The 19,371-nt window shown below is 45.4% G+C and overlaps 1 protein-coding gene across 6 annotated transcripts in view; it reads left to right on the forward strand.

Moving 5' to 3' along the window:
• The window catches only part of PPP1R12B (protein phosphatase 1 regulatory subunit 12B), a 151,488-nt gene that overhangs the window by 36,294 nt on the left and 95,823 nt on the right, over window positions 1-19,371 (forward strand). For all 6 annotated transcript variants that reach the window (XM_075910196.1, XM_075910200.1, XM_075910194.1 and 3 more), the window contains exons 5-11: window positions 1,012-1,156; window positions 3,491-3,565; window positions 6,590-6,669; window positions 7,264-7,409; window positions 12,440-12,552; window positions 16,931-17,128; window positions 17,958-18,040. In XM_075910196.1, coding sequence (XP_075766311.1) covers window positions 1,012-1,156; window positions 3,491-3,565; window positions 6,590-6,669; window positions 7,264-7,409; window positions 12,440-12,552; window positions 16,931-17,128; window positions 17,958-18,040 — 840 coding nt within the window. The remainder of the gene's footprint in view (window positions 1-1,011; window positions 1,157-3,490; window positions 3,566-6,589; window positions 6,670-7,263; window positions 7,410-12,439; window positions 12,553-16,930; window positions 17,129-17,957; window positions 18,041-19,371) is intronic.

Genomic DNA, 19,371 nt, shown 5'->3' on the forward strand with positions numbered 1-19,371 from the left:
GTGTAACTAACGATTCGCTTGAATGATCGCCACCGAGGCATGGACAAGTTATGTGACACTAAGCGTTACTCCTTGTGCATGTAACCACAGGTGCCCTGTAAGTTAAGCAGCTGTCCCCCTCTCTCCTATGCTTATGTTTCATGTGAAATTGTTTGAACTTTCCAGCCCAGAGGAAAGACACTCGCCAGTCCTTTAACACCCCCGTTGCACTTACTGCTGCTTGCGGCTTTTGGAACGGGGAATTTCCACTTGCAGTGCTGCTGATAGGCCCGTGGGTGTAAAAGCAGCAGCAGCCTTTGAGCAACCTTGTCAAAGGCTGAGGGGTGTGCGTGTGTGTTTTCCCTGGGCAAGCAGCTCTGGGAAGGTGTTTTCCAACCAGTCACCTGGCTGCTTTCTCCCAGGCCACCCCTTCTGCTACAGAGATGCTCCTCTGAAACGCCCATTGTCCAGGGTCACATCCCCTCTGGTGTGGCAGCTACATGACACTCACTTGGGGCTGGGCAGTTGATGTGTCAGACTGCTGTTTTATCAGCTGCTCATAACCATCACCGTGTTTCCCTGTGCTCCCCTATCCGTAGCCACCTGTTGACTCTTGTCTTGTACTTGGGTTGTAAGCTCTTTCAGGCAGAGACCGTCTGTCCTGTATGTAGCACCCCATGACGCAAGGTGGCCCTGGTCGGGGCCCATGGCTTCAAGCACTCTAAAGTCATGTACACAATGTTCCACGACCCGCTGAGTTTGGTGTGACTGGCCTGGGCGGAGTTTTGCATGACTCCAATAATGGGGTGGCTGCACTTTCCAGTAGTCACTGTTGGGAGTGTTGCTTAGTCCTCTTGTGGAGAACTTCCCCTCTCCTCTAGCTGGTCCAGGAAATCAAACGGAGAGCCAGTCGGGGCTCTTACTCTTGGCTATCTTATGAAACGCAAATCTAAGCACTAGTGTCTTACCTGGCCTACTTCACCACGCTACCCCCTGCCTGGCACTTGGCATGCCTTCATTCTCTTGCCTTAGGCTCTTGATCCAAGCTGGCTTTAATCTGAATGTCCAAGACAACGATGGCTGGACTCCACTCCATGCTGCTGCACACTGGGGCGTGAAAGAGGCTTGCACTATCTTGGCCGAGGGGCTCTGTGACATGGACATCAGGAACAAGCTGGTAAGGGAGTGTCTGCCGCTTCAGCATTACAGTGACTGCCTGCAAACAAGGAATGTGCTGCTCCGCTAAAACAGCCTTTTCCTAGAGGAGCACTGTCCCTGTTGTGTTGGAGCTCACCTGGGCTATTTTTTACAGACAAATGTGTCCATTGCTCAGCCAGCTGTCTGGGAGGTTGCATGAAAACCAGCTCTTATGACCAGGTGTAAATTGAAATGTATTTGCAAGCAGAAAATTTAAAGATTTCCCTTTTTTTGAGACTGCTACCTGCTGTAGCCTTGTGGAGAAAAGGGCAGCTCAGGAATCCAAGTGAGGAATATAGGGCATCTTCCTCTTTTAAAACTTTCTTGGCTACTTAAAATGAACAAAAAAAAATCAGTCTTATTTGCATGGGGAATAAGCCCAGGTGCAAAAAACTTGATGGTGTTAAAACCAGAGTTTTTAATGAGCGCTTTAATTGTCCATGTGTTGCTCTGACAAAGCCTGTAACCCTTTTGGAGGTAACAGATTGGGTGTTGAAGGTTTTAAATCCCTTTCCAGTCATACTGACATCTTGCTCATAGAAGCTGGATGAACCTGCAGAATTTGCTAGTTGTGAGGGCGGGAAGTAAAGAAACACAGTGTAATTATTGTTTTGCTGAGTTGTCCCCCATGAAACTCCCATCCTGTTCGTCTGTATTTCTTTTCCTGTTATTTCTGAACTGTGGTGAGTGTGAGACTGTTTTTACCTGTCTAAACTGCTTCCTGCCCGAATTGATTCAGTGCTGTAATATCGTGGCCAGTTCTTTGGCAGTGGATTGAGACTACACCTGCTAGAATGACGTCAGAGAATGAATCGAGGCAGGAGGCTTATGTGAATGAGGGGAAAAAATAATTTTTTGTAAGTGTCTGGCTGAATGTGGCATTTTCCTCCTTTGTGAAAATGAGGAATAGAGTAACATCTCCTGGTAGTGGAAATTGATGTGAAAAACCTACTTTTTGTGATTCATTGGTTTATTTTTATTTCCATGATCATTCACCTAAGGTCTGATCTGGCAAAGAGAACCACATAGACCGGGGTGGGAAAGATAGGGTCCGCGGGCCATGTCTGGGACACCAAGCTGTTTGTTCTGGCCCAAAGCTACCCTGTTGTCCCCCACCTGCAGGCCGATCGAGACCTGGGAATGGGGAAACATGTGAAGTGTCCTCCCCCCACACCAGGAGCATGTGGCACAAGAGGGAACCGCCAGCTGTTCAAAACAGCTGGCAGTTCCCCTAGGTGCCCCATGCCCCGGGTGGGGGGCAAGAGACTTCATGTGCTTTCCTATACTCAGGTCCTGATTGTCCTGGGGATGGTGGGGGGAGAGTTCGCAAAGCCTCCTCCTTCCCCCCTCCTCCGCCCCCCAAGGGCAGGCCATGACTGGAGGGAACAGCCCCTCTCTGCCCAGCGCCTCGCCCCTTCAGAGGGGTGGCCTGTGACCACTGCTAAAATTTGAAGTGGGCCCCCCTGCAAAAACTCTTGCCCACCCCTGACATAGATAGACCCCTGCAACTAAGATTCTCTTTGCTGGATTGGGACCTAATGTGCAAAATTCTGTCATCTTCAGTGGTTGTCTCAGTTACTGCTGCAAATGAGGAAGGTTCTGCTGCCTTGTCTGCAGACAGTCCCTTTAGATGTTATGTGGGTCATAAATCCCTTTAGCGATCTGACCATTGGTGGTAAATTCCTTGGGCAGGAGCTGTGGCCTGTCAGCCTTGATGTAATCAACAGACATCAGGATTTATTATTAGAGTGATTAAGGTGGCTGACTATTTGAATTAAAATGGCAGTGTTGCACGTCTCTTGCATTACATCCCGAAGTGGCTTTCCTACCTACTTGTTATATTTATGCACAACTGTTCAGGACTGAACCCCCCTCAGCTGTGTCCTCCTGATGGCTGCAGATTGCCAGGCGCTTAGTGCTCGGATGAGTAGGGTAGGTTGAGGTCACCCTCGTCTTTAACATAGACGTGCAATTTTTGGAGAGCCCCTGACTTGAACATAGTATCTCTTGCTGCCCAGTTGACCATGGGACCTCATTCTCTGAGCCATACTTGTCCTGAAGGTGAGTCTGGCCATGGGTTGCAGCTTCTGGATGTTCCTAGTGTAGGAATGAAGTGGCTATGGCAGAATGACATGGGGAGTGTCTTCTCCACCATCCTATTCTGTGTCTCCTAGCCAGTGAAGGCCAGGAGGCGGGTCTCTTGATTGCCTGCTGCAGCTGGAACAGCTCCGGTCTCTCCTCTGCTGGTGAAGAACACTTCTCGCATATTAACAAAGCAATGGTGCCTTTGTTTTCTGATTGCTTATGTCACTAGGGTCAGACACCATTTGATGTGGCTGATGAGGGACTGGTGGAGCACTTGGAGATGCTGCAGAAAAAACAGAATGTGGTGAGTGTTTGGCTGACCTCTTCCTTGCTTTCTAACTGGCTATCTATGCATGGATAATCTAGCATCCACATACGTACACGTACGAGGCATGAAACGAAGTGCCACCATTTTTTTTTAAGTTGGTTGGGAGACATTAAGCATGTCGGCATATTTAAGGTTCTAGAACCAATTGGCTAGCAACTCCGCTATGACAAGAGGGCCAATAATTTATCAACCTCTGGAATTCTAGACTACTCTGAGTGTAGCTTTACAGTTCATCTTTACATTCACCATCCTCCCTAAATCTCGTCTTTCTGGGAGGTACTTAAATAGCAATTTGGGCACACTTATGGTTACTAGAACTCTGTTCGTGTAGATATGCAAGGGAAGAGGCCTCAGACTGCTCTGTATTCTGAGCTGATCTGTTTATTACTGAATGGTCTTTTAGAACAAGACTGGGTCAGGGAGAAGTAATTGCAAGTTACTATGTGAACTCCAACATTGGGAGAAGTTGAGTCATTTCAAGCCCACGCTAAATCGTGGGTAATCTTGTGATGTGGGTAGCAAGTTCTAGCAGAAACTGTGGGCCTTGAGAGCAAAATAAAGCAGGTTGTCGTATTGCAGCATTGGTCTGGAGCTGAATTCTTTCCTCGTTCTTCTCAGGCATGCCACTTATTCATTGAAGTCACCAAGATCCAAGCAAACCAAAACCCAAGCCACTGCCCATATGCAGTTTAACATGGTGGAATAGGAGAAAATGTTAGCTATAAAAACATGCTGGTGACACCAATACTTACAACTGTGAGGACTAGGGCAGTGAAAGTCTAGATTTCTGGCTGCAAGGCAGTGGCCCAGCAGTCCCCCCCGTTGAATCTTCTCTCCTCCAACCTGTTTTTAATGTGAGCCAGCTTCTAAGCAAATTAAGGGAATTGCTAAGCTAATATGTAAACAGTGTTCTCAGGCATTTCTCCAGGCAGTGTGAACCAGCCGAATGCAGAAAACAGCACTCCTAATTAAAAACAAAGACGCACCTACAAATTCTCTTGCATAAGACTAAGTTGTGTTTTTTCAAACTGCCTGGTGTAAGTCACTGGTGTTGAGATTTGAGTAGTCCATACACAAATTTCTTAAAGAAACTAGCCATGTTTCTTTCAGGCAGGAAAAATGGTGGGGTGTCTTCGATGTTCTCACCTGGCGGGGAGGGATAGCTCAGTGGTTTGATCATTGGCCTGCTAAACCCAGGGTTGAGAGTTCAATCCTTGGGGAGGCCATTTAGGGATTTGGGGCGTAAACTCTGTCAGGGATGGTACTTGGTCCTGCTGTGAAGGCAGGGGACTGGACTTAATGACCTTTCCAGGTCCCTTCCAGTTCTGGGAGATAGGCAATCTCCATTCATGCACCTAAAGTTGGGCTAAATGAGGCACTTGATGCTTATAGGAGTAGCTCTATTTTAAGTCACGAAATGCTTCACTGTTAGTTTTCATACATTCAAAGACATCAGGATATTCCTGCTGCTTACATGTCCAGAGGGATTCTGGGTACCTCTCTTGGAAAGAAGCAAAGGCGGCAGGAAGTCCTCTGCTGAACAGACATAGTCATTCCAGTCAGTCTCCCCTTATAGGACTGCCTGGAGTATTCTCTTAGTTTAAGTCGCACAACCCTGGAGTTCTTCAGTGTTTTTTAACCCTATAAATCCTGTGCTAGGAAGTTTTCATTTTGGGATTCCAGGATGCATTCATTGATGAACATGAGTGCCAAGCTATGGGATTTTTTCAGGCTTAGAAAGATCCTCATCATGCAGCACTGCTAGAATTGTCTTTCTGCTCTACCTAAAAATGCCTCTAGCTCCTGGGAGTTACCGTGACTATGACCATGCTGCTGCTGTTTTATCTATCCCTAATGGAGATGAGATTTTCTGAACCACTTGGCCAAAATGCTTCCATCACTGCAGGAATTCACACTTAAGGACAACTGCCCCTCTCCCCACTTCTGTACGTGTGCTTGAAAAGACAGGACAGTACATCTGGGAAAAACAGTTGACCCTTAAGGTCCTAGGGGACTCCCCTCCATCAGCATTGTTGCTGATTTCCATGGAATTTCCCGAGCAATGCTACTTGAATGTAACAATTGTGACAGACCCAGGCCAGCTGGCTGCCACACACTAATGGAGGGAAGACCTGCTGGGGCTTGGGCGAACAGCTTTTTCTTCCCTGAGTAAAAAGGGCCAAGCCTAGTGCAGCATAATCAGGCAGGTACCTGGGGTCAATTGGAGCTTGCCTGAAGCTGCAGGCTCATTAGATGCCTGTAGCCAATTAAGGCCTGTGGAGCCGCTTTAAAAGCTGCTCCCGCCCCCCTCCCCCCCCCCCCCCCCCGCCCCAGGTAAGGAAGTGAGGGAAGGAAAAGAGATGTTCGGGAAGGAGGAAGTGCTGTGTGAGCCGAGTACTACTGAGCAGGTACCAAAGGAAAGGTGCTGGGAGGGATTGTTTGGGTAATCAGCCCAGGGAAAAGCTGCTGGATTGAGAGTGGCAGTGACTGTGCCTGTTGCCACTGCCTTAGGATCCCTGGGCTGGCACTCGGAGTAGTGGGCGGGCTCGGGTTCCCCCAAAACTTTCCCATGACATCACACAACCTGCACCCGAGAAGGGAGATCAGGACTCCATAAGGTTGGGGTAATAACCCTTCTGAACTAGACTGTGAGGAGTATGGCTCAGTAAGCTAAGGCTCCTGCCTCTAGTGAAGAGATGTCACGTGGAGGGCCACAGTGGGCCTCTGAGGCGGACGCTATCTGCCAGTAACATGGGACCCCCGGAGCATGGCCGGAGCTTTGCCATGCAACGTACCTGGTGACTTCCTTGTAGATCTTCCTAGCCATGATGTGGTGTGTGTGCCTGTCAAATTGAGCCATAATGAAGCCGTTAGAAGGGCAAAAACCCTGCCACTTCCTCAAAATGAGGCTTGGGATGACTTGAGACTGGTACGGAGCAACTTGTGCTGATGCTGCCTGTTTAAATGTGGCCTTCCTGTTCTTCTTGCTCCTTTTGACAGCTGCGCAGTGAGAAGGAGATGAGAAACAAGCTAATTGAAGCTGACATGAATGGCAAATTGCAAAGTGGACTCTTCAAAAAGTAAGTCCCCCCCCCAAAAAAATCTTAAAGTCTAGCCTGATGTAAAAAGGGACCAGCTATTTCATGCCCAGCTACAGGTCATGCTGCATTTGTTCTCGTTGCAGCTTTCAGATGCCAGCTCGGCATCTCCTACTAATTTTTCTTGGTCTCATTACTTGCTCTAGAGCAGTGACTCCTGGGGGGTGGGAGACACACACGCACACTAGCTGGTGTAGCCTTGTCTTTCCTGCATCTCCTCCACTCCTGTCTTCCCTGTATGTCTCCATCTCCAGCCGCTGTTGAGGACTTGAGGGTCTCACTTGGAACCCGTTAGCACAGGTAGAGGGATACCCTGGAGTCCTGTGAGGTACTGTAGTCCACAATTCCACAGCTGAGGGGAGCTGTCCCAACCGGCAGGGGGGATGCAGGTCTGGGAGTTGCACCCATTGCACAGGTCCTGGGTAGGAGATATCGGGGTGAAGAAGATTGTACGAGGTATTTGTACGCTTGCCTGTTCTGGATGTAGTGAATTATCTGCAGGTTCCTTAAGAGTAAAGGTCAGAAATGGCTTGCTTTCGCCCTGGTTGGCACACCTTAAATTCTTGTTTGTCTCAGCAAAGAGCAGATTCTTTATGAGGAAGATGCTCTGAAGTCCCAGGAACCAGAAGAGGAGAACAAGGAATCGAGCAGTTCCAGCTCTGAGGACGAGGAGGAAGCCGAAGAGGATGAGGCTTCAGAATCAGATGCTGAAAAGGAGGCAGGTAATGCATAATGCAGCACTAAAATCATAGCAAATTAAGACATGAGGCCTCAGCTAGGGAGTCCCACTCACTGGTTTTCTAAGGCTGGAAGCCTTTAAAATGGTTTCTTCGGATGAGCAGAGCTGCTAAATAAATCACATAGACTGGTAGAGCATATGGTGAATAACTGCATAGTGAGGTTAAAAAAGGGCAGGCCTGATGCCATTGACCCTGCATTTATTTTAAAACTGATTAACACGTAGGTGAGAAGTTAGAATTTGATCTCCATACCCCAAATTGGCAAAAGTAATAGTTCTTGCCCTGTCCTTTCCTTTAACACAACGTCACAAGACGCCCCTAAAGGGATGAAACTTGTCAAATGTTTCAAACCAGCTTTGTTGTTTCAACAGGCCACTTTCCTTTTTGTTTACTGGCTTGTAGGTCAGCATAAGTGTCAAAGATCTGGGAACGGATTTTAATTTAAATTCTCAATCAGCTTTCCGTCAGGACAGCACCGGGTTATGTGGGTCCTGTATAGTATAGATACTGCCTTTCCCTCTTCATGAGCATGTGAAATGCTTTGAAATGTTGGATGGCAGACTGCACTAACTTCAGGCTGGGTTCTAGTTAGAGCCCCATGAAACTTGGTAGATTTTTTGGGGGGGGAATTTTGTGTTTTTGTTTGATCAGCCCTGCCTCCTCATGCCCCCTCCTCCTTGTACGGCCACCAAATCCTGCTGACCCCACGTGCTTGGCATACCTGTGACCATTTGAGTGCACTGTCTGCTGGAACTGATCTTGTTAGGTTCCCATTTGTGCTCAGGGATGCTGCCAATGGCTACTGGCTCTCCCATGGCTGATAATGAGCTTTTGATTTTCTTTCATTTTATCCATTGCTTTTTGTTTTATTTTGTGATTGTTTCGTGTTTAGGGGTAACACGGTGCTCTTGTTAGTTTCCAGCCCAGCCTTATTTGCTTGTGCTCCCCTTTTAAAGGTAAAAATATTGGAAAACGAGCTGGCTACTCAAAACCTATCAATGTATGGAGAAAATAGTACTGCTATTGCACCATGAATATAACGAAGTGAAAAGAGGTGTGTCTAGAACTTCTAGCTAAATCAATGTAATGTCGCTCAATAAAAGCCACTTGCTGTTGTCCTAGATAAAAGACTAAAAATGTATCTTTTTTTTTTTCAAGGAAAGATAAACTGTAGAAAATGGAAACTTTGTTTTCTGTTCTATTTAAATATTCCATCACCACGTGGGGGCAGGAAAAGCTTTTTCTGATTTTGCTATATTGGTCCTGGGGGAATTGTGTAATTTTACTATGGCTCCAAATTTATCAATTGCAGAATTTCCCCAGGACTAGTGCAGAAAGGTTTCAGTCTGAAAAATAATGGATTGACTAAGTACATAATATCAGAGGGGTAGCTGTGTTAGTCTGGATCTGCGCATAATGTAATCTTCAGGCTTGAGATGCTCCTGTTAATTGCTGGCGTTCCAGGCTCCCAGTTTCTTCATAACACCTCTGGGGTTTCAGTTAGGAACATAATCAGGATGTGTATGGTGCAAGTGTTGGTCAAGTGACCATATTTAGGTCTGTGCTTCCTGATTTACCCATCTCTCTTCAGAAGGGCTGACCACAGATTCCTGTGATACTGTTAGTCTTTCATCCCCAGAATACAAACTGAAAACCAGTCCCCCTAGTGTTCATAATGTAAGATGATTAGAATCCTCGTTCTGAACACCGACTTTAGAAAACTACAAGACAGCATTTTACTGGGTGATAATAGTACTTAGAGAATCTGCAAATATATTGCTAAACTTACTAGGCAAAATAAGGAAGACTTATATTGACCAAGTTTTAGTGTAGCTATGTGTTATAACTGCACCGTGCTTAGTCTATTTCCTTAGTGTGCTAATCAATAAGTCTTTACCCCCAGCGAGCACTAAGTGTCAAACCATGAAGATATAGAAGTACAACCAGGATTCTACCTTGCAGCAAAAGATCTATCACTTGGGCTCTGACTGGGCGAACCTGAAGATGTACAATGAATTAAAGGGCCTGAAAGATCTAAGTTGAACTTGGCAGAGTTGAATGTTTAGAAAAAGTCTGTCGATGTAATTGATGAAAAAAACTAGTTTTTTTTGTCAATGAAATCTTTCAGCATGTAAATAAAGTGTCATGTGGATTCTAGTCCATGTGTTTAAAGAACTTTTAATAGGTAGCAACTTTGTCTTGTATTTCCTGGATCTTGCAAGCAATGCAAGAACTTGAATGCAACACCTATAAATCAGGTACGCAGAATGGCTTTTCTTTTTTAGGAGTTTCAAGGATATCACTTTTTAAATATTTTATTTATTTTTATCAATTTTAAACGTTCATAGTCTGTTACGAAGCTTCAGGATTTTTTTTTTTAAAATGTCGGCTTACATTTTCAGTTGTGGGAAATTATGGTGGGGGGCCATCAGACAGATATTTAATGACGGGTATAAGGATTCAAATTATTCAAATTTTCTAACCGTTAAAGCACTGTTTGATAGCCATTAAACATTGCAAGACACAGTGTCAGTCAATCTTTATATATGAACTGGGAACATCCAAAGGCCCCACTCGGGGCTTCATTGAACAAACATGGAGACTGTTTGCCTTGGAGAGCTTATCGGCTCTTTGCCTTGTTTGAGAATTTTAGGTCCTACTTAGAACCTCGGCTGCCCAAATTCATACTTGCTCCAAACGAATGTGCAAATTGCTATTTGCAGGTGCATGTGCTTCTAAAATCAGCTGAGCCTCAGCTGACATTGGCTTTTTAACATTTTTGTATACATTTCCCAATTGTATTTTATTAATCTTGCCAACTTTCGCATTTACCTCTTCGTAAAGGCACATTGGAGAGGCTGAGCCAATCCAGTCATAGAGGTCTTTCCACTGGAATTCAGACTTTGTGTTTTCGAAGTCTTAAGTTTACTTAGAATTCCCAGCCGGAGACAAAATAATCTATAGTTGTCTAGTCCCATCCTTGCTAGTTCAAATTTCCACCTATATTACATATGTTATATTGTCTAGCTTGTGTTAGGTGGGATACTTCAATCCCATTACTCCTAGTTGTATGCCTTTCATCCCATGGTAGGGGGGTGATGGGCTAACTGGAGCAGGCAGGTTGGCCGGAGCAAGTGTCCTATGGTGCGGTAGGACAGGCAGGCTGGCCAAAGCCAGCCCCCCTTCCTCCCCCCCGCCCCGGCCCAGTGTTCCCTCTAAGCTGTGCAGCTCTATGCATGGAGCTGACTGACTGGGTGGGGCTTGATTAATCACCTGTGAAGCTGTGCTGCCTGCATCTTAGAGGGAACACTGTCCCCACCCACCGAACCCAGCCCTCCATGGTTAACCTGTTAAAGTTAACTGGCGAAACAAAATGCTGAATAGGTATTTATATCCCTGCTTTAATCCTAGATCTATCAATCTGTTCAAGTCTGTGACTTTGTCAATTGCTCTTCTGTGCACTTTCTGTGCATGTCCTGTGTCCTTTATGGAATGAGGTGCTTGGAACCAAGTGCTATGTTCTAGGAGTGGAGGAATCTCTGATATCGAGACCGGTTGTCACGGAGATCCCCCTTGAGACTGTCAGCTGATTGGCTGATTGTACCACTGAGCCTTTCTCTCTGCTCTCTGGGAGCTCCCCATCATCCTGCTCTGCTGGCCCAGAAGCTCTGGGCTCTCCTAGCAAATGCACAGAGTTGGGGTAACAGCCTCCAGCAAAGCAACACAGATACTGAGGACAATTCACCTCTGGGAAGGCTGTCACAGGGACCTGACACAGGACCCTTGTGCACAGCCCCAGTGGAATCAAAACTCCAGGTAAATCTGTCTTACTGTGTGTGAAACTTACACAGAGTAAGCTAGTAAAGTTGTTCACCTGCTTTATCAATGGGAGGGCTGCAGAGCTGTTGCTCTCCCCTCCCCAAGTGATTTTTTTAACTATAAAAATAGGATTTAAGTGACTGCAATTGATAACAGATCAAAGTAAGTTCGCAAACATGCCAGCTAAGCCTAATACGCTAGGAGAAGTTGTTACAAATCATAATTTCTCACCCTAGTTCTTATTTCAGGTAAAGTCCTTTTCAGGCCAGAGCAGATCTTCTTTTTTCTGACCTGGATCAAGTAGCTTCTCTCCCTCCTCCCCCATTAGTTTTTAATTTCAAGATCTTTTCCTGTATCATCTTAGGGAGGGGAGCAGTCTGTGAAGCCAGCTGAAGACCATCATTGTTTGTTGCCCATTCCTTACAGGATTTCCCAAGGGCAGGTTCAATTCCTCCCACTCCTGTGGAAAATTACAAAATTAAGATGGATTCCAGCACCACATCACCTCCATTTGTAGGTCCAATCACAATCCTGTTTACAGAAAAACAAGATTATTCACAGATTGTTGCCTTGAGTACCAGGCCATTAAGTTCCTTAAGTACCACTAATGGCTTTCACTAGAAGACGTAGATGAATAAATAGGTTTATATTTTGAATTTCTAACTTCACGTACAAGAATACCATGCACACAAATAGAATATACATATTCAGGGGATTACAGGCTCTAAAGATAGATTATATGCCCCAATTTGCTTATTCATATTCAAAATCCATTTCTGTAAAAATATGCGGCCACGGTGTTGCACACAACTCAAAAAGCCGTAGCATGGTGTAAGACTGAGCATATAGAATGGAGCAATTAGATTAGCTGAAGGAAATCTAATGAATGAAGTTTGTCAGGCCTCAAACCTTCTCTGGAAAGAAGGGGCAGTTTGTCTGCTATGGATGAAATAGATGCTGGCAGCTGTAGCCACTTACCACAGAGGTGTCTCAGGACTGGGCAGAAATATCTTTTGTTCCCTGAGTAGACTTAGGGATGCTTTTTTTTATTGAGTGTGAGGAACTAGAATGGTCCATAATTCCACACACTCGGGGTTTGCTTGCTTGCGCACCACAGGGGTAGAGAGGAGATGGTTTCGAAATACAGCATTCAAACACCTTTTGCCCCTCCTCCCACTTGTCTTGCATTGTAGAGAGAAAGAACAAGTCCTTTGCCAACCACTCTGGTCATGAATCCAGGCCTAGCATCACTGAGCAAATACCACCACCAGAGCATAACTCCTTCGCTACATCTTCTGCCAGAAAAGTAAGTGAATTGGGGATTGACGTGGTGTCCAACTGTGTGTCCCATTGTTGCTTTCAAGCAGTTGGTTGTGCTGGAGAATAGATTTTCTTAAACTGATGTTCAGAGAGGTTGCAAGACTTACAATTGGATACTATTCTCTCTCTGATTTAACAAAGATGCACAGTTAACAGCAGAATAATCTGGGACGTGCACAAATGGGGCTAATTTTGTGTGGTGTGCTATTTTCCCATTATGTCACCCTCTGAAATAAGTTGGTCCATTAAAAAGCACTTTGCTGCTTAACAATTACTCCTGGTTCTCTGGCCGGGAACAGCCCCCATTGCCTGTTTGGTGACAGAAGCCGTTTTGTCCACATCTGATCTGCTAGTTCCTTTCAGCAGGAAGTAACTGCAACAAAGAGCTTCATTGAAAACTGCCCTTAAGGAAGCTACTGGTAAAATTGCCACAAAGGGCAGAAACAGGAATGTGACAACAGTGCAATTGGTGTTGATGCACAGAATCTAAAGAGCCATCCAGGTTCCATAACCTGCCCCAGACTTGAGGGAACTGTACAGTCTGATGCTTACAACAGTGAGGTACAGGTGAAACCCCTCTCCCCGAAGTGAACTGCTGTTGCTACTAAGATCAGACCTAAACCTCTTCTGATGCTAAATCTCTGTAGCTAACAGGAGCCACACATGCTGGTCCCTATGCATATTCCATACACGCCTGAAACTGCAGCATTTGCATGCAGTGTCTGTTGGTCCATGTGTGGGCCCTGAAGCGCTTTGTGCTTCGTAGCTGTGGTATATAGAGAAGTGCAGAGCAACCCCCTCTCCTGTTCCTTCTTACTCTTGCACAGTCTGAGTCCGAGTCCTGTGTCCAGAGCTCCCTTTGTGCTGGTTTCATATCTGTAAATATTATAGTACTGTATAGTTCCTAATGTGTTCAGTCTTGTTTAAAATTTAGTCCCCCTCTGCCCGCTCCTGCCTTGGGGCCTCCTCCCGGACGAAGGACCATGCTTAGAGTCATGGGATTTAAGAGATGTCTCCTGCTCTTTTCTGAGCAGCCTATCTCCACCACTCCAAAGCCCTGCAGACAATGGCGCTAAACACCTTGACCATCTAGGGAGAAAAGTATTTTCATCCACTAACCTCCAGTTTAGAATTGCTAACTACCAGGTCCTGTTAGTGAAGCATGGTTTTACAAATGATCACACGTTCTTGGTGTTCACTGGCACTCAGTCAGTAGATGGGTCCAATTCCTACCCTCACTTGCAGGGGCAGATGACCGTTTTGTGGGGCCCTGGGCAGCATAATTCCGCGGGGCCCCCCTTTTGCCGCGGGGCTTTCTGAAGCGCGGGGCCCGGGGCGGCCACCCCGTTCGCCCTGCCGTATATCCGCCCCTGCTCACTTGTGAAAGCAAACAAATATCTAAGAGTTCCTTTCAGTTTGCAATGGACACTTCCGGGACCGCATCTTGAGCTATGGTGATGGTTGAGGCATGAATTGTGGCGTCATTCTTTGCGGTTCCTCAGGGAATTCCAGAATGCCATTGAAGACTTGCCTTTGAATCAAACGTCTTTAACAAAAAGGTGGAGGAGTCACTGTGCTCATTGGGGCTCCAGAATGATGTTCATTTCCCAGGCATTTACATCCAGCATGAAACAGGAATCCCCACAACCAGGTGTGAGAGCCAAGACCTCTCCATGAGCTGTTCTGCCACCAGTACCCTTACAAACTGCTAGGCAAATGTCCAAAGGTGCAAAGCCCTAGGTAGACACTCAACCCTGTCCACCTAATTAGAGGTTGCTTTTGACCAGATGTTTGAGAACCATCTACAGTTATTGATGTCCTCTCCAACTGCCTCTAAAACTTTTAATGGCTACCTCATCAGGGACCACCCTAACAAGGAAGTCTTTTGCTAGGAGGTAGAAAGTCTGTAGAGCAAGGGCCACCTCAGCACCAAGGAAAAAAGTTTTGCTCCCCATGTTTGTCTCCAAAAAAGAGGATGGAGACACATTTTTGTGACTTTTTTGATTGGTGAGTGTTTTTATTCCCAAATCCTGAGTCTGTGCACATGGGGAATTATCAATGCCATTCTCTCTGGAGAAGGACATGTGGCTTGCGGTTCTTCTTTCACGTGGAAATTGATCTGTCCCACAGAAGGCTTGTCAGATTTCTGGCGGGATCAGAGCACTACCAGTTCAGAATACTGTTTGGGCTGGCAACAAGACCTACATCAAGGTCATCAGTGGTGGTGGCCCAGAAGAATCAAAACAGCAATACCAGTGTCCCCTACCCAAATGAATGGCTTCTAATGGACAGATCCAATCAGGAGATTGACATCCGTGGGAATCTCTGGAAGCAAAAGGTGGAACAAAGATAGCCTTGCTGGCAGAGAAGAGTCTACTTTGAGTCCTACAAAAACCGTAGACTTTGTAGAAGCAACCGAAAAAACCCGACTTCAGCAATGCCCCATGAACTCATTTCAGGACATGAACAGCCTCATAAGTCACTCATAGTCTGTGTCTACACTGGGCCACTTATTCCGGAAAATCAGCCGCTTTTCCGGAATAAGCTGTGAGCTGTCTACGCTGGCCCTTGAATTTCCAGAAAAGCAACGACACTCTACTGTACAAAATCAGCCGCTATTCCGGAAAAACTATTCTGCTCCCGCTCGGACATAAGTCCTTATTCCGGAACACTGTTCGGGAAAAGGGCCAGTGTAGACAGCCCAGTAGTCTTTTCCGGAAAAAAGCCCCGATTGCGAAAATGGCGATCGGGGCTCTTTTCCAGAAAAGCGCATCTACATTGGCCACAGACGCTTTTCTGGAAAAAGGGCTTTTCCGGAAAAGCAGCCTGTCAATGTAGACGTCCTTTTCTGGAAAAACTGAAAACGGAATAGTATTCCATTTTAAGCAGTTCCGGAAATTCATGCCAGTGTAGACACAGCCATAGACCTCAAATCACAGTCAGGGTCTCTTTTCCTGCCAAGCCATATGGCCTTGTGTACCTGCATAATGCCACTCTGTTAACCAGAAAACTTTAACCAGCATTGCCCCCAGCCACAATACTGTCACATCTTCAGACACACTGGCCTGGCTTGGTTTACCATGATTGGCTCAACAATTTTTTATTTCAGAAGTACTAATCCTCTTTAACTCAAAATAGAAATGTAAAACCAACTGCCTCACACTACAAAACTACTAATATTAAAAACTTGTTTTACTGTTATTGTCCATTGATTTTTCCTAGGTTGATGGGACCCTCAGATAACCGGAATTTTTAGATAACTGGAACGCCCTAATCCCCAAGCATGCAGGATAACACAGGTTTTACTGTAGTAAGGGATGGGCCTGGGAATGGAAGGGAAAAGGGGGGGGGGGGGTTCAATTAGTGTTCATGCTACATGAAGCTGATAGAGAAGGTGCAAATTGTTCTTAAGTGCCTATTGTGTTTTGTTTTTTTAAACAATGGGAACTTAAGAACAATTTGCACCTTCTCTAATCAGCTTCATTTGTAGCATGAACACTCTAATTGACTGACTTTCCCCTTTCTTCTGTTCCCTAGCCCATCCCCTACTATTACTTTGGAACTGGACTTTTAATACTCACTCATCTGAATGAGTGGGTTGTACCCACACCATCTACATGTTTTGTTAGTCTTTAAGTGCTGCTAGACAATTCCTTGTTTAAGTTTTTCTCATTAACAATACTAGGTTTGTAGAATTAAATATCCAAATCTCAAAATGCCAGAATAAAGTTCTTGTGTGCAAACTAACTCCATCCCATTGTAAACGTGCACTGTAACAGTGCTAGAAGTGTGCACCACACAGGTACACCTCTCTCCTATGACCTTGCAAATGAGTAGACTGAAGCGGATGCTGTACGGTAGCTGCAGCCTTGTATTAGTATTTGCTTAGATCTCTCTGGCATGCTTAGAGCAATATGTTGATACCCGCCTCATAATTGTGGCTGAAACAAAGTAATGAAACAGTTTTGTATATTTGAGAGGTAGTGTGTGATTGTATAGCCGAAGTCCATAATGAAATGGATACACACAAGGGTTTGGCAGCAATCTGTACAGAATACATGGTAGTATGGTGATTGATGTGAAACATTTACTTGCACTCGTGTGAGATGAGCTGCATAAGTCACGTGTGCCTCTGCCATTCTTGAGTCCTGAACCCTTAACCACAATGCTGATACAATCTTTTATATCGCACTATATTCCCCCTCTATAGCCTTGTTAGAATTGTGTGTGCATGTGTCAATGATCGCCACAGACCTGGTTGAATCTCATGCTTTAAAATGGAACCTACTTGGCAAAACTCTGGGAAGTTAAATTGTATACTAGTACCCTAGCTTCCTACCCACTGTTCCCTTTTCCCACCACAGTTCTCCAGTTTGCTCAACAAATCAGAGGAGCAAAAGGATGAATCTCCCTCCTCTTGGAGGCTAGGTCTCCGGAAAACGGGCAGCCACAATATGCTAAGCGAAGCTGCTTCCCGTGAAGCATTGAGAGAAAGGGGTTCTTCCATCTACCGCTCTTCATCAAGTCCCCGGATTTCTGCATTATTAGACAACAAAGAAAAGGTTTGGTTTCTCTGCAAACACTTTATAGTGCCTCCCATCTGAGAGGTGCTTGCCCTTCTGTATGGTTCCTTTCCCTCCACTAACCGCTAGTTCATAAACCTCATAATTTAATACCCCTTTGATTCTTCTTGCAGCTCTCTTGTGCCATTGATATGTGTGTTCAGATCCTTTATTACAGTTTATACTTTCCTCCTGGTTTGAAAAGTGCACCACCTTACTTTGCGTGGTGGTAATTCATGCACTATTATTGGTATTCAGCCAAAGCATTGGTCTTACCTACAAAGGAGTAAGAGCCTACCTAGCAATCTCCAACTAATTTGCCATCCCGCATACTTTAGAAGGCAATGTCTAATCCAGCCAATGAGCTGTGTTCAAAGTACGTATTTTGCTGATCTGGATTTAAAGTCTTCCTCAATGTGCCTCCCATATACACACAATCTTAATCTGGAAGCTGCTCTCAATTAGTTCTCTGGCAACTAGCATGCTAAAGGTGGATGCTAACCCTCTAAAGGACATATGGTAAATTTGAGCGATGTCTGCTTATTGTACTGTAACTTCCTCACATCCTCTTTTCCATCCCATTTGATTTTACCCACTAGTTCTTCCTGGTGTAGAAAACAGAGCTTTTGGGGGTATTTCTGGAAGTAATTCCAGGCTGACTCCTCCAGGACAATTTTTAACTTAGGGCAAATGTCTTGAAAACTGGCAATTTTGGAAACATTTAAAAACGGACTCTCACTTCTAGTAGCAAGATAAGACGTGCTGTAATTCAGATGCGTTGAATGCATAACTTCCACAAGCTTGACATACTTTTGTTCTTTTCCTTCAGGATAAAGACAGCAAAAACTACTTTGCCCCAATAGCCCCAAGAAGACTAAGCAGTACGGGTGACATAGAAGAAAAGGAAAACAGGTGGGACTTTGAGTCTAAGGCTCAGATTTTATTCTGGTGAAGAGTCTCTTGGAATTCCACCATTGGAAATGCCTTTTCTGTGCTCCGTGTTTCATACTTTTCACTCATCACCCCCAGGCCCTTGTCTCGAATTCTGACAACACTTTATGAAATGTTACTTTAGTGTGGGCCCTTCCCTCCATAGGTAATAGTATCCGCTCCCTAAACCAGTGCTACTCAAAGTGGGCCATGGGCCTGCTCTGAGAGAGCTGCTAACAGGCCATTCCGGTTTGTTTACTTACTGGCTCTGCAGCGATGGAGCCTTGTGGCTCCCATCGGGTGCAGTTAGCCATTTGAAGCCAAGGAAAGCTACAGGAGGCAGCGACCCAGGCCCCACACATCTCTCCATCGCAATGCATGTTGGACCTCCCTGATCCAACAGCCTGAGTGAGGGCCTGACCGGTCCCAATGTTGCCAGACTGGAGAGTCTCAGATTTGAGAAGTTGAACCTGTACTGCGTAAAACAGGACTATGTAGCACTTTAAAGACTAATAAGATGGCTTATTAGGTGATGAGCTTTCGTGGGCCAGACCCACTTCCTCAGATAAACCATCTTGTTAGTCTTTAAATTGCTACATAGTCCTGTCTTTTGATTCAGCTACACCAGACGAACACGGCTACATTTCTATCACTGTACTGCGTAGGTTTTCTAAAGCAAGTCTAAATTTGAGAGAGACTGCTGTGAATCTGTACAGCACCTACCACAGTGGGCCTCAGTTCTTGTTAGGATTCCCATACCTGCTACTGCTTCCATTTTAACAGTGTAGCATCTGTCTCCTAAAGTGATAGTTTGAAGAAATGCTGCCTCCAGTGGGTTCCTGGCAGTGTCCTCCTAAAGGAAGTAAAATTTGAGGTTGGATGGATTTCTGCAGCCAGCGGGAACTAGAATTGTGGAGCAGCTGCACCAAATAAGCTCTGAGAAACAATTTCACAGCTGTTCTTGTTACATCCTGCCTGTCGTGTTCTAGCGTCAGTCTCAAATTGCCACCATTTTTTGGACCTTAGCAGACAGTTGGTTTGAAATTGCAGGTGGGATGACTGGTACAGCTGTGTGTGTTTGAGCGTGCCCAGCTGATTGCTGCGGCATCTAAGATGGAGAAGGATCAGGCTATATTAGCCGATGGTAGTGGCATTGTGTGGTGCAACACAATTTTCCCAGTACTATTATTTTAACACAAACCAGATCAGTGCTTCATGGAATCCGGTTGGGGCTTGAAGTAAAACGGTGTGAATAGCATGAAATCCAGTAACTCTTTCAAACATTGAAGTTCTGAAGCATGTTAGCTCATTCT

This window comes from Pelodiscus sinensis, chromosome 27, assembly GCF_049634645.1.
Source record: "Pelodiscus sinensis isolate JC-2024 chromosome 27, ASM4963464v1, whole genome shotgun sequence".
In the NCBI taxonomy this organism is placed as follows: Eukaryota; Metazoa; Chordata; order Testudines; family Trionychidae; genus Pelodiscus; species Pelodiscus sinensis.